This window comes from Alosa sapidissima, chromosome 21 (assembly GCF_018492685.1).
Source record: "Alosa sapidissima isolate fAloSap1 chromosome 21, fAloSap1.pri, whole genome shotgun sequence".
NCBI lineage: Eukaryota > Metazoa > Chordata > Actinopteri > Clupeiformes > Clupeidae > Alosa > Alosa sapidissima.
In genome coordinates, this window is record NC_055977.1 from 18,542,972 (window position 1) to 18,555,900 (window position 12,929).

At 42.3% G+C, this 12,929-nt stretch overlaps 1 protein-coding gene across 4 annotated transcripts in view; it reads left to right on the forward strand.

Moving 5' to 3' along the window:
- Positions 1-12,929, forward strand: part of rims2b (regulating synaptic membrane exocytosis 2b) — a 116,302-nt gene that overhangs the window by 50,898 nt on the left and 52,475 nt on the right. For all 4 annotated transcript variants that reach the window (XM_042076056.1, XM_042076057.1, XM_042076059.1 and 1 more), the window contains exons 7-18: positions 276-490; positions 2,015-2,134; positions 4,030-4,129; positions 4,422-4,545; positions 5,131-5,177; positions 5,535-5,644; positions 7,537-7,584; positions 9,925-10,055; positions 10,371-10,542; positions 11,020-11,173; positions 11,399-11,425; positions 12,576-12,644. In XM_042076056.1, the coding sequence (XP_041931990.1) occupies positions 276-490; positions 2,015-2,134; positions 4,030-4,129; positions 4,422-4,545; positions 5,131-5,177; positions 5,535-5,644; positions 7,537-7,584; positions 9,925-10,055; positions 10,371-10,542; positions 11,020-11,173; positions 11,399-11,425; positions 12,576-12,644 (1,317 nt within the window). The remainder of the gene's footprint in view (positions 1-275; positions 491-2,014; positions 2,135-4,029; positions 4,130-4,421; positions 4,546-5,130; positions 5,178-5,534; positions 5,645-7,536; positions 7,585-9,924; positions 10,056-10,370; positions 10,543-11,019; positions 11,174-11,398; positions 11,426-12,575; positions 12,645-12,929) is intronic.

The window sequence follows — 12,929 nt, forward strand, 5'->3', positions numbered from 1 at the left end:
TGTGTGTGTGTGTGTGTGTGTGTGTGTGTGTGTGTGTGTGTGTGTGTGTGTGTGTGCACGTTGCAACAAGGAGATATGGATGGCCACTGGTGGGACCATGCGTCGTGGCATAGCGACGCACCCCCTATGTCTATGGTGAGACTCTTCACCATCAGCTAATTTCCTTCCATTTGACTCACCTGTGCATGTTTTCTTTTTTTTTCTTTGTTTTGTTTCGTTCTTTCTCTCTCTCTTTGTTTTTTTGCTTTGTTTGTTTGTTCATCCCACCCCCATAGGCCACAGTCAAAGGGGAAAAAGACATACAAATGAACACGAGACGTTTTTTTTGGACACAACGTACGGCCTGTGTGAGAGGCAAGCGAACATGGTGCGCTTCGGCGAGCGCTCCCTCGAAGAGGACGCAGAGTGGTGCGAGCCCCAAGTCAAAGATTCAGGCGTCGACACGTGCAGTAGCACGACGCTAAACGAGGAGCATAGCCATAACGAGAAGGTACCACGGCTTATCTTGTTTATCTCCGAGTATGCAACTCTGCCCCGTGCCTCTCCTGTCTTTTTTTTTTTTGCTCTTCTTCAACGACCTCTCTCACTAAGACTGCTCCACTTGACATTTTTTTTCGCAGCTGGCTTCCAAGCAAGCTCAGTCCCCCTCTATCTTCTGCACAACCCAGCCTCCACTCTAGAGCATCACTTTCTACACTGTCTGGATGTAGTAGACCTTCCTTCTTGCTTTCTTGCTTGCTCCTCCCTTTTGCTTCATCTGCAGAAACGATCACTTTTCAAATAGGCTAAACCTTCAAAACTCTTCTAGTGTTCGGCAGTGCTCGCTCACTCACTCTTTGCTGCATGATGGCTACTAGACTCTCTGCTTAATTGGTCACCTGACCTATAAGGGTGGGGGTTGGGGGGATAGGGTGGCTTTTGACACAACAGGCTTTGCGCACTGCCATGTGAACCCTCTCACTGTCCTTTCCCCCTTTGCTCTGGAGATTTCCAACCTCTCGCACAACGTCTTGCGTTGAAAGCCTTCGACTCGGGGGTTTTAGTGTAGTGTGGAAGTCGAACTTTTCACAAGCAGGTTTTTTTTTTTTTTTTTTTTTCTTTTTCCCCTTTCACTGTCGTGGTTCTTCGTTTCACCTCTCTCAAGCCTCTGTCCACCTCTTTCTTTTCAGTTTTTTTCTTTCTTTCACTATCGCACACCCTGTTCTTCTCCTAGCGTAGCATCCTCTCTTGTCTTCTCTTATCGAGTGCACTTGTGTGTTTTCTCTATGCAGATGAGTTCACGCTCATGTCCTGTGTGTAGTGCTGGGGTCACTGTGCTGATTATCTCTCTGCATGGATCTTTCACACATTTCTCACATTGTCCCACAACAGTGATCATGCAAACATTGTAAACATGCACCCAACTGCAGCAGACTAACTCCTCCAGCTAATCTACTGGTACTTGCCGTACAGTGTTTCAATATTTGCAAATGGACAACTGTTGGCTCTCAAGCTATTTTATTGTGAAATGCATCAAATCTGTAAATGACAAGTCACTGATTATTCAGGCTGACCAGTCATAATCAAAAATAATGGATAGACAAATGTTGTCCATCTACTGTTTGCCACTGAAAATTCAGTTATTCCGCCCCTGGAATGTGAGAACACCAACAATTTGGGCACATTATTAAAATTACCTAAAATTTGATTGGTTCCATATATGTAAACAGAGGCCTGCTTTATATGTCACAAGATTCAGCTCTGTTTGTTTAGTCCGAAACTTTTTTATCCCATCCTGCAGAACTGAAGGAGTGGTGTATTAAAAGCTTTGTGTAATCACTGTTGCAGTGAAACCACCTGCTCTGCCTCCCTCCCTCTTTCTTTCTCTCTCTCTCTCTCTCTCTCTCTCTCTCTCTCCACTACCCCTCCCCCTCCCCCTCTGCTCTCCTCCACTATGTGTACTTGTACATTCTGGGATGTGTGTGCCACAGACTTGTTATGAAACAAGAAGTGTGTTGTCACTCTGACCTCATAGCACCCGGTGACATGGCAACCGTCCAAAGATGGCGAGCGCCTAATAGGGCGGATTTTGCTAAACAAGCGGATGAAAGATGGCACCGTGCCCAGAGACACAGGGGCACTTCTGGGCCTGAAGGTAAGAGACACCATGGCACAACACCATGATATGACTTCAACCATGATCATGGGAAAAGATGGCTGCCTATACAATGTGAAATGAACATGATGTTCATTAATATGTCTATTAATTGGTCAGTGATGATGTGCTTTAGTTGCATGCTGTGGGTACGCGATCTGTGCTGCCTGCACGATCCGACATGCGCATGCGCAAAATGTTCCCGCATAATCCTGTTTTACGACGATTCACGACACTGCATGATCTGTTCCACACTTGCGCACCTTTGCTGGATTGGATTGGCAACCACGTAAACATCTCGTAATGCATAGCGTAGGCCTAAGCTACATTTAAAAACATTACAACATCCCCACACGTCACAAAATAACAATGCCTCCAAGGCGTTGTACACGGACGTTGATATGTGGTTTTGGATCAGTGACAATAAGTACTTCATTGAAATATCTTTATAAAACAAACCCGCCCTGAACTGCATAATGAATTGTAGGCTGCATAAAATGTAGCCTACAAAAATATGCCACCAGTTGTGCCACCTGGCCGTCAAGTGTTTCAACGCATGCACAATAAAAATAGTGTAGACAAACTGTCACGTTTTCTACTACATAATTATGCGCATGCGCTTTTCGGATCGTGCAGGCAGCACAGATCACGTACCAACACATAAAAGTATAACCTATGTAGCAACACAGATACTTTTTAAAATGGTTTAGATGAAAGGAAATGTTAATGTTGTCATGTTGGACTTTAATAGTTGGTGCTATGTAGATGAGTATTTAGTTGGATGTGCAAATTGTTTAGGTTGTCAGAGGTCACGGGGTAAAGCTCACTGAGGATAAATGAGTGCGTGTGTGGAGTCATAGGCCTAATTACTGTAACTGTTGTATGCGTAGCTACTGTGGAGCTTAGCTAGTATTAGTGTTAGCACTTCCAGCTTTGCTTCCACATTCAACTTTGACCCCGTTTGAGTGGACCAGAGAATATGAGAACCTCACACACACAAAAAAAGATGGGATCTCAGACTGTTGATGTGTCATATATGAAAACCACTAGGCCTATATCCCCCTGATGAGGAAACAGCACCAGCAACCCTTGTTATTGAAGGATCATACTCTGTACATTCATCTTGTCATCCACCATAGCAGGATATATACAGTAATGGATAAAGGTGCTATTATAGCCTGTTATAGCCAGGTAGCATGCAGCTCTGTAAATGTTTGTGGCCTTGCAAGGCAATGTGTGAATATTATCTGCATTTTTCTGCCGTCATTTGTTTTCACCATTTCAGATTGCTTAAGACTTCTTCTTGGAAGGTTTCTTGAATGTTTTGTGAACATGTATATTTTGTAGTGCCATGGCCAGGTCTATGTGTAAAAATGTAAATGTAAATCAGGTTTGTAGGCCAAATATACTTGCGTATACAAGGAATTTGGTCTCTGCATTTATCCCATTTGTGAATTAGTGAACACACAGAGCACACAGTGAACACACAGTGAGGTGAAGCGCACACTAACCCGGAGCAGGGAGCTGCCTTGCTACAGAGGCGCTCGGGGAGCAGTGAGGGGTTAGGTGCCTTGCTCAAGGGCACTTCAGCCGTTCCCACTGGTCGGGGATGTGGAAGGACTATTGCACAGCTCAGTAATGTAGAAACACGAGTAACAGCTACATAGTAATATTAGTCACAATAATGTATCATATTTCACTGTGCTTATGGTCAGTCAAATTGATATCAGTTGAGACATTTTTATGCCATTTGAGATGAAGTCAGTGAAGTCATGAATGAATACAAGTGTCACACCATTCCCTAGAAACGATGTGAAAGCTGTGGATGCTGTGAAGAATCTGATCAGAAGTTGCTTTGACATTCACCGAAATTCACTCCACTTCCTTTTTGACAGGTGGTTGGAGGGAAGATGACAGAATCTGGTAGACTTTGTGCTTTCATCACTAAGGTGAAGAAAGGGAGTCTAGCAGATACTGTTGGACACCTCCGACCAGGTACACCTACCTTTCATATCCACAGTAGCTCAGTATGCTGTGTTCTTTGAAAAGTTTTTATTTTGCTTTATTTAGTTTTTAATAAAATTAATTTCCAAAACTTCAACTGTTGATAGTTAAAGCTAAATATTTGTAGGTTGTGTTATATGTTTCTTTAGTATTTCATATTTTTTAAGCATATCTGTGTAATGTAACTGCTGGAAACCAAGGAATATCTTGGGTAGTTTGGGTAGTTTTGTTTTTGGACGGGGGGAGCTTAATCTCACTTTTCCCCCTCTGTCCACTCTTTTAGGTGATCAGGTTCTGGAGTGGAATGGACGGGTCTTGCAAGGCGCCACATTCAAGGAAGTTTACAATATCATTCTCGAATCCAAGCCAGAGCCCCAGGTGGAGCTGGTTGTCTCGCGGCCCATCGGGTAAGCCTCCTCGCCAGCCCGCTAACAAACGACCTCCCCCTCCTCCACGGGGGGTTTGCAGCCTGCCCTGTGGCCTGCATTCAGTCCTCAAAGGAACTTTGGGCTTCACATTAGAGAAGAGAGGTGAAATATGACCAAACCTTGAAGCTGAATGGCCCATTGAGATGGATGTGTAGTAGTGTGGTCATATACTGTAAGGAAAGATTTCTTTTTTTATGTGTCCTTTTTTTCCCCCTGCTGGCTGAAGCTATACATATACCATCCCAGCAGGGGATAAAACCTGCAGTAGCAGCTTAAATAGTTGCTGAGCACCGTATAAAACAGCCCTGTCTTGATATTACCTATCTGTCTTGATGTTACCACCTGTGAAGTAATACACGTGAACCCTCCATTTTGTAGTTGACCCATGGGACTCTAGACTATAAAAGTGTTGAGCAGCAAAGACACTAGTTTTTGGACACATTGACATTTTTGAAACCGTATGTCCTGTTGGACAATATTGAAGACAATATGTCCTGATAAGATGTTAAGATAGCACATGTAGAGGGACAATTTGTGACTGAGTGACTGTTTCTGTTTTTATAGGGATGTTTCTAGAATACCAGAGAGCACACATGGACAACTTGAATCAAGTGAGTGACTCAGAATTTCTGTTTATTCTCACTACTGGATGTAGTTGCTGTTGTTTGGCAGTACTCTGGACTCCCAGAAATTAGGTCATACAAGTAGTCAATGTTCAGGCAACCAGACAGCTGAATTCTTGTAGTATCTGCAGTGATGCTACTTTGGCCACTTGAAAAACATATAAGCGTTTAAAATAGAACTGAGATGGAGACATGTGCAAACTTCACTGGGATTTGTGTGTGATTGTGTGTGTGTGTGTGTGCATGTGTGTACATGTGTGTGCATGTGTGTGTGTGTATGTATGTGTGTGTTCATGTGTGTGTGTGTGTGTTTGTGTGTGTGTGTGTGTGTGTGTGATCCACCAGGTTCCAGTTCTTTTGAATCCCAAAAGATGGGCCCTGCCATCTCTGTCACCTCCCCCATGAGCCCTGGGATGCTCAGGGACGCCCCTCAGTACCTATCAGGACAGCTCTCAGTAAGTAGCCATGGCAACCGCCGACGGCGCTGATTGGGATGATTGTTTATGGGGTTCTATTGCTAAAAAGTGGAATTTGTATTGTTGTATTGTTTTTTTCTAATTTACTCTCATGTTGTTTTATAAAGTCAGCTATGTGGTCAGGAATTCTGTGTGTCATTTGTGTGATCTAGTGGATGCAATGGAGAGGTTTGCTTATTCAGTAACACAGATTTTTCTAAACTGTTGTTTACATGTTTCTCCACTCTCTATAGTTCAACTTGAATCACCTCTGAATCGCATCAGTTGGTTGAATGAGCTGAAGGCTAGCGTGTTAGCATACTTTAGTTAAAGCGCGCTCTGTGATGGCAAGAAAGGGAAGTCTAGCTCATTGTTTATCCCTCCTGGCTCTTGGCTTAACAAAAAAATGCACCCGACTCGGTCGGCCTCACCGCCTGTGTAGTGACACGGAGGCCTTAGACTGAATCCCCGAATGGAAAATGTATACTTAGTTTTCAAGCTCGTTACAAGATTGGCGCGAAGCTGCTGCTGGAGGAGACGTGTGACACACCGGGGAGATAAGGCCTTGGATTCTCTCCACTCGGCAAGGCTGCCTAAATTGGAGTTGGGCCCAATTTGTCACAGGGTGATATATCATGTTACCTTGTGTGTCGGTGTAATTAATTGCTTTAGGTAAAATTCACGCCTAGGGAAGCCAAACTACTGTATTGGTCGTCTTAGCTGTTGTGCCTCTCTGTGTGTGTTTGTGTGTGTGAGTACAGTTATTCTGTTCAGTGAGAGGGTATTTAGTCAACAAAATATTGAACATAAATTATAAAATTACACAGTTGTCAGTAATGTTTTTAAATTCAGTCTGTATATTTTTACATGAGAGAGGATGAGGAAAAATGCAGTGTCAAATTAAGCCACGCATGCTGTTTGGTCAGTGAATGGAACGTCGCTTGGAAATGTTTTTTCCCCTTTTGTCTGAAGACAATTCTAATTAAAATAAATTAAATTTATCCTGCAAAGAGACAGGAGAGGATAAAGTCTAGTCTTGGCAGATGTCTTTGGAGCTCTGCTGCCATTGGCTCTTGGAGGGGCCATGAGTGTGTGTGTGTGTGTGTGTGTGTGTGTCTATGTGTGTGTGTGCGTGTGTGTGTGTGTGTGTGTGTGTCTGAGGGGAGCTTTGATGATTTCACTCGATTTTTTCCTTTCTTGTAGATTTTCTTTTTGTTCCTTTTGGAATGAGGGAGATTTAATCTAAAATGCTGAAGTCTGCAGTCGTGTGTCTGCACCCGGATCAAAAGTGCGCATGTGTGTGCTGTGACGCACGCACGCATACACACACACACACACACACACACACACACACACACACACACACACACACACACATAGAGGGCTCACACACTGTTCAAAGAGGGGAATAAGACAGTTATAAGTAGGCCAACCTAGCCTATAGGGATACACAGAGACAACCTGCTTTAAATATTGCATTGCTTCACAGTAGCAGAGCAAACAGCAGACACAGGAAGAGACACTGATATACGACACTTTCACCATGACATTGGTTATACTAACAACACCAGATGCAGTGTTTTTACCGCATTTACATGCATATCAGCAGTCCTATTTGAAGCAATTTAAACAAGAAAATGAGTGAAATATCATGACATTGTATTCTAAGGGAAATTATAAAGGAATTCTCTGTTCTTGATTCTTTATTCCTGACATGGAATAAATTGATATGTAAGTAAGGAGAAAAGAAGGGATTAAAAGGGCATGAAGAGATGGAATCTCCTCTCGGTTAAGTGCTGTTTTTGGTTTGTTGTGTCACTGTGAGTTTTGGGGGTTTTGGTTTTTGGTTTATTGCATATTTTTTGTTTTCTTTGTTAATTTTGCTTACCCAGAGTCCATGCCTTAGTAGAAGAACCACGCCTTTTGTCCCTAGGGTCCAGGTAACAATCTGCCTGACAGACCTCTGTCCACTCTCCCTCTTTCTTTCTCTCTCTCTCTCTCTTTCCCTCTGTCTGTCTTTCTCTACCTCTCACACTCATTATTTTCCTCTGAACTATTTGGAAAATGCATAGTAGGAAAATGGCTCCATTTCAGTCTGACTCCCTGGCGTTATTTTTGAACTTCTTTTTTTCCCCCTCTCATTTTGTCAGACTGATTCTTATGCCCCCACTATCAATAGTATGATTTCCAACGGCCATTGCTGGCATTCCATTTGCCATTTGTTTTGTATTTCCAACGCGTTTGATGCCATCTCGCTGCGGCCTGACTTGCAGACTGCATGACTAACTGACCTGAATGGGAGTGTTTAAAGAGACAATCTGCTTGTGACACTGCTGTAAACTCTCAGTGCCATTCTTCCTTTTGTCTTTTTTCTTTTTTCAAAAGATGCTCATTCAATGCTCTGTCTCTTTAAATGTTATTTTTACACTCATCTGGGACACGAGAATTTGAATCTTCACCAGGTGATATGGACAGAGTGAAGTAAAAAAAAAAGCTACAGATTCATGTGACTGGTGATTCATCTTTTTGGGCTTTTGATGATTAATTAATGGAGGGAAATAAAACAAATAGGTAACCAAGTAAAAACAAAGGTCCTTGTTTCCCTGGAAAGATGTAAAAACTTTAATGTCCCAATTTAAAACACAAACAAACAAACAAACAAACAAACAAAAAAACGTAAATTGCATTTTCCAACAAAGGGCAGCATATCGATCATAGTGAATGCAACAAATTGTACCAATGGTGGAGTGTGTGGGCAGTTAATCAACAGGTATTAGATATTCCTCTGGAAAGATTGACTAAGAACAGCTTCTCAGTAAATCAAAGTGTATTGCATTCACTGAAAAAGTGTTTCCAAGTAATGGTGTCTTTTAGCATTTTCCTAAGTATACTGTACCTTTGTGAAGAACACCCTGTGAAACACCTTGAAAAGTAAATGTATAGCATAAGCTATAGGCTTAGGCTCTGGGAACCACAACCAAGAGAAATAAACACTTTGGGGGGAAAAGAAACTCCACCAAAAACATTTTTGAAATAGTATGGTACAATTTGTTTGGATTTAGTTCTTAGCCCATGACCGATGGGAAGTGATCTGCATTGTTCTAGTTTGCAATGAATGCCTTCTTTTGCATTGCTGCATGTGTCTCCTGTTGCCCTCAGACTAATGCTGTAGAAAAGCAGTTGGGTTAGCCTCCCTAGCCTAGTGATCTTCTGCCAAGGTTGGGCAAGAGCTTGCAAGTCCTCATTACAGTAGTATGTTTGGTGTCTGGACCACCTCAACTGCCCCGGCTTCTCAGTGGCGTCTCAGTGGCGCCCCATTGGCTTCAAGCTTTTGCCCATCCTTCCTGTTTGATTAGATCTACTAGATGTGACACTGACTGTGGTAGTCCAGTGGATCAAGCATGACAGAGATGTGCTCAAGTGGTTTTTGGGCCACGCAAATGATGAAGCCTATCCAGCTGCAACTTTTTAGACTTTCAAAGCTTTATTATTTCCTTATGATTTCCTTTTCATTTCATATGTTTTTATTTGCTGCTGTGAACATTGAAATGTAATGCTCCTTTTGAAGATTTTTTCACTTTGCTCTCAGTGGTTTTGTTTAAACCATTTCTCTACCAAACCATTTCACCCTTTCCAAACAGTATGCTTTTCTTTTAGTCATTATCTTTTCTTTTCCCATTTTGGACTGTTAGGCTTTGAAAGTGTACCATCTCTGTTTGGGTCGATCAGGAATTACATAGGGGCTCCTAGTTTGGTTGGTCTCTGCGAGTGTCATCTCCTATGCTCCTGTTATGGGGCAGAGGAGCCAGAGATGGCCTGGTGAGACCCACAGACTGACCAGGCTAAGCCTGTAGACTGCTAGACACCTGGTAGATTGCCCTAAAATGTCTTTGGCTAAATTAGTCAGTGCTGTGTATTGTTAAGAAAGTATTGCACCACCTTATAGAGTAGCTTCAATAGAATATTAAAGTTAATATTGTAGTTGTTGCATTTTGAGTCATGTTGTAGTTTAGTAGTCTATTGTGATTACATTTTTGGTCTAATTGTAGGAATTTAGCTATTTTAGGAGGACCAGTCTAAAGATAAATAGAGCAATTAAATCTAAACAGTATTTATTATTGATAGAAATGCAAATGAGCTTTGAAGATCTTTCTGTAGCATGCCAGTGGCAAGTGCCAGAGTTTAAGACTGGGACTCGTGCTATGCAGTGGAGCTTAGCTACCTGCTACTACCTGCTGCACTCCAACCTTCAGATCCTTACCACTCTGGTCTGCTTTCAGGTGAAACTCTGGTACGACAAGGTGGGCCACCAGCTCATCGTCACCATCCTAGGGGCAAAAGACCTGCCTTCAAGGGAAGACGGGCGACCCAGGAATCCCTATGTGAAAATCTACTTCCTCCCCGACAGAAGGTAATTACCATGAGCAAGTCTTGAACATCAAAGTTGACACTCATGGCCTGATTCATGGAAGAAAAGATGACAGTGACTTGTGTGGGTGATAATGCACTTAGATGCCCAATAATACAAAACAAAGTAGATTGTGAGAAAGTTCTGACATTTTCAATATCTAATTGCACCTAATGCCTTCTTGTCTTAAATCCAACTGAATATGGTGAAGGAGTACCCGGATTAGTGTGCTTAAAGTCAAGTACAGATCATCATATTACTGTACAGTTATAATCTAAAATACGTCTTTTTTTTACTTCTTCTTTTAATCGACCTCAGTGACAAGAGCAAGAGGAGGACGAAAACAGTGAAGAAGTCGCTGGAGCCCAAGTGGAGCCAGACGTTCATGTACTCGCCCGTGCACCGGCGGGAGTTCCGCGAGCGCATGCTGGAGATCACGCTGTGGGACCAGGCGCGGGTCCGGGAGGAGGAGAGCGAATTCCTGGGGGAGGCACGACATGTTCCGTTCAGACTCAGAGAGATGCTTTCTTGGATATATGGATTAAGCCTAGTCCTATAAAAAAATATTCTTTTTTTCAGTAAAAATCTTCATTAATTAAAGTTAATAAGTTACATTAATATAGTGCCTTTCTTAAATTCAAGGTTGCCTAAGTTCTCTTTAAGTCTAGGTCTTGGCTTAATCGATGTCTGGGAGAGACTAGTTTTCAGTTCAGTTCAGTTGTATACAGTGCCAAAGTTAATTCACAGTTCACAGTAGTCACAGTTCAGCTTTGGCTCAGTTCATTTGGCAAAGTTAGCTTTGGCAAAGTTAGCATTTGCAATTGTACCCCAGTCTATAATAGATAAAACTTAATTTGAACCCAGTCTATACCAGTCAACTTTAATATATTAAAATTGCACTTTGCAGGATCTTATGAGTGCCTATGATCAGACTGTGTTGAGAATCTGTCTGTCTGTGTTTGGTCAGATTCTGATTGAGCTGGAGACGGCTCTGTTGGATGACCAGCCCCACTGGTACAAGCTGCAGACGCACGACCTGTCCTCCATGCCCCTGCCCAACCCTTCCCCCTACATGCAGAGGAGGCTCCTTCAGGGGGAGAGCCCCACACGCCGGCTACAGAGTACGTGGACACACGCACACACACACACACACACAGCAACACATCTACGTGCTTTCATACATCTTGCACAGACATGCTGTAAACTCAGCTTCATGTTACTTGTACATGGCATGTCAAATGCTTTTCCAATGTGAAGCTGTGGGAGCTGTTTTATGTTTGCTAATGTCTTGACTGTTTTCATTTCATTTGACTTGGTTTCTTTGACTTCATTTACACTTCACCCAGACAAAGGCCCATATTATGCCAATTCAGGTAATGCTATATAGCTATTGGAGTTTGTGTGTGTGTTCCTGTGTGTGTGTGGCTTTACACTCTAGCTACTTTGAACCGTGTTTGACTCCCTCCTGAGCTGTCCAAAGGAGATGTGCTTTGTTGCTCAGTCCACTCTGATACCCCCCACAACCTTACGCTACCAGGCAATTCCTACTGATCTTCCAGAGATCGCATAACGATTGCATAACGATCCCCCCCTCTCTCTTTCTCTCTCTCTCTCTCTCTCTCTATATATATATATATATATTACTCTGTTCACTCAGTACTTCTTACTTTACTCTAATAGACATTCTGTCTTAGTGGGTCTTTTTCTCTCTGTCCATTAAGCCATATCAGTCTACAAACGAATAGTCTTTATTAAGCCAGTCTATTCCCAGTATTGACACACATGTGTGTTGTCACCCGTGTGATGTGTCTTCACTTGTGGAACCCATGTTGTTGTGTCTTTCTTTTATTATTAATAGCTAACTGCACATATATTGTCAATGTTACCATAATCCACTCCTTGCTACACCTGCTTGCTATATCAAAACAACACCCTTTTCCCTGGTCAGCTAAAGCCCTAACTAGCATCTGACCTGTAACTAACAGTGTGTTCTTGCATAGAGAAGGATGTAGATATTTTTGTCAGTGTGGAGTTGTTTTAAATACTATTTTTCCTTTCATAATTTTAGTTTATGAATAGTAAAGTAGCTCCTAATAGTTGTGTTGTCATGGTACACTGGTGACAAATATTCCTTTTATGAAGAAAATTTCTTTTTGTACTGCGACTTTTGCAACTTTTGCAGTTCATCTTGAGGTTGAATACTGGATGGACACTCACACTCTAGTCAGTGTGAAACGTGTTGTTCACGTTCGGTGACGCAAGTAAACCCCCCTGCTGTCTCGTGCAGAATATCCTGCCACCTGTGTTGATGCAGATTAGCAGCCCCTAGCTGAACCAGGTCTGGATTACAGTTGAGGAGGGGGTTAGAGGTCAGGGGTCGGAGGGAAAGGAAGGGCGGAGTGTTCTTAAACCACCCTGTATTCTAAACTAACCTTCATATATAATGTCTCGCTCCTTTCTCTCTTTTCTCCTCTCTCTCTCTTCTCTCTCTCTCTTTCTCTCTCTGTGGTTCTGTTCCAATAGGATCCCAGCGAATCAGCGACAGTGAGTTCTCTGATTACGACTGTGAAGACGGAATTGGTGTAATCTCAGGTAAAGTCAATGCACAGACAGAGCACAGAATTCTTTACTGATTTCTGTAGGTGATCTAAATATAGGAATTCATTTAACAGGATTAGTTTTAATTCATGCATAGTATTTTGTTGCATTTTGTAGTATTGTATAATATTAGTAAGGCCTAACAGATGACACCTCCATACCAGTATATTTATGAAATGGTAAATAGACATGTTCAATTTCCAATAATTCACAAATATCAAAACATTTCATACAGGGTCATTAAGAACTGAACACCACCTAACACAATCAAAATAAAAG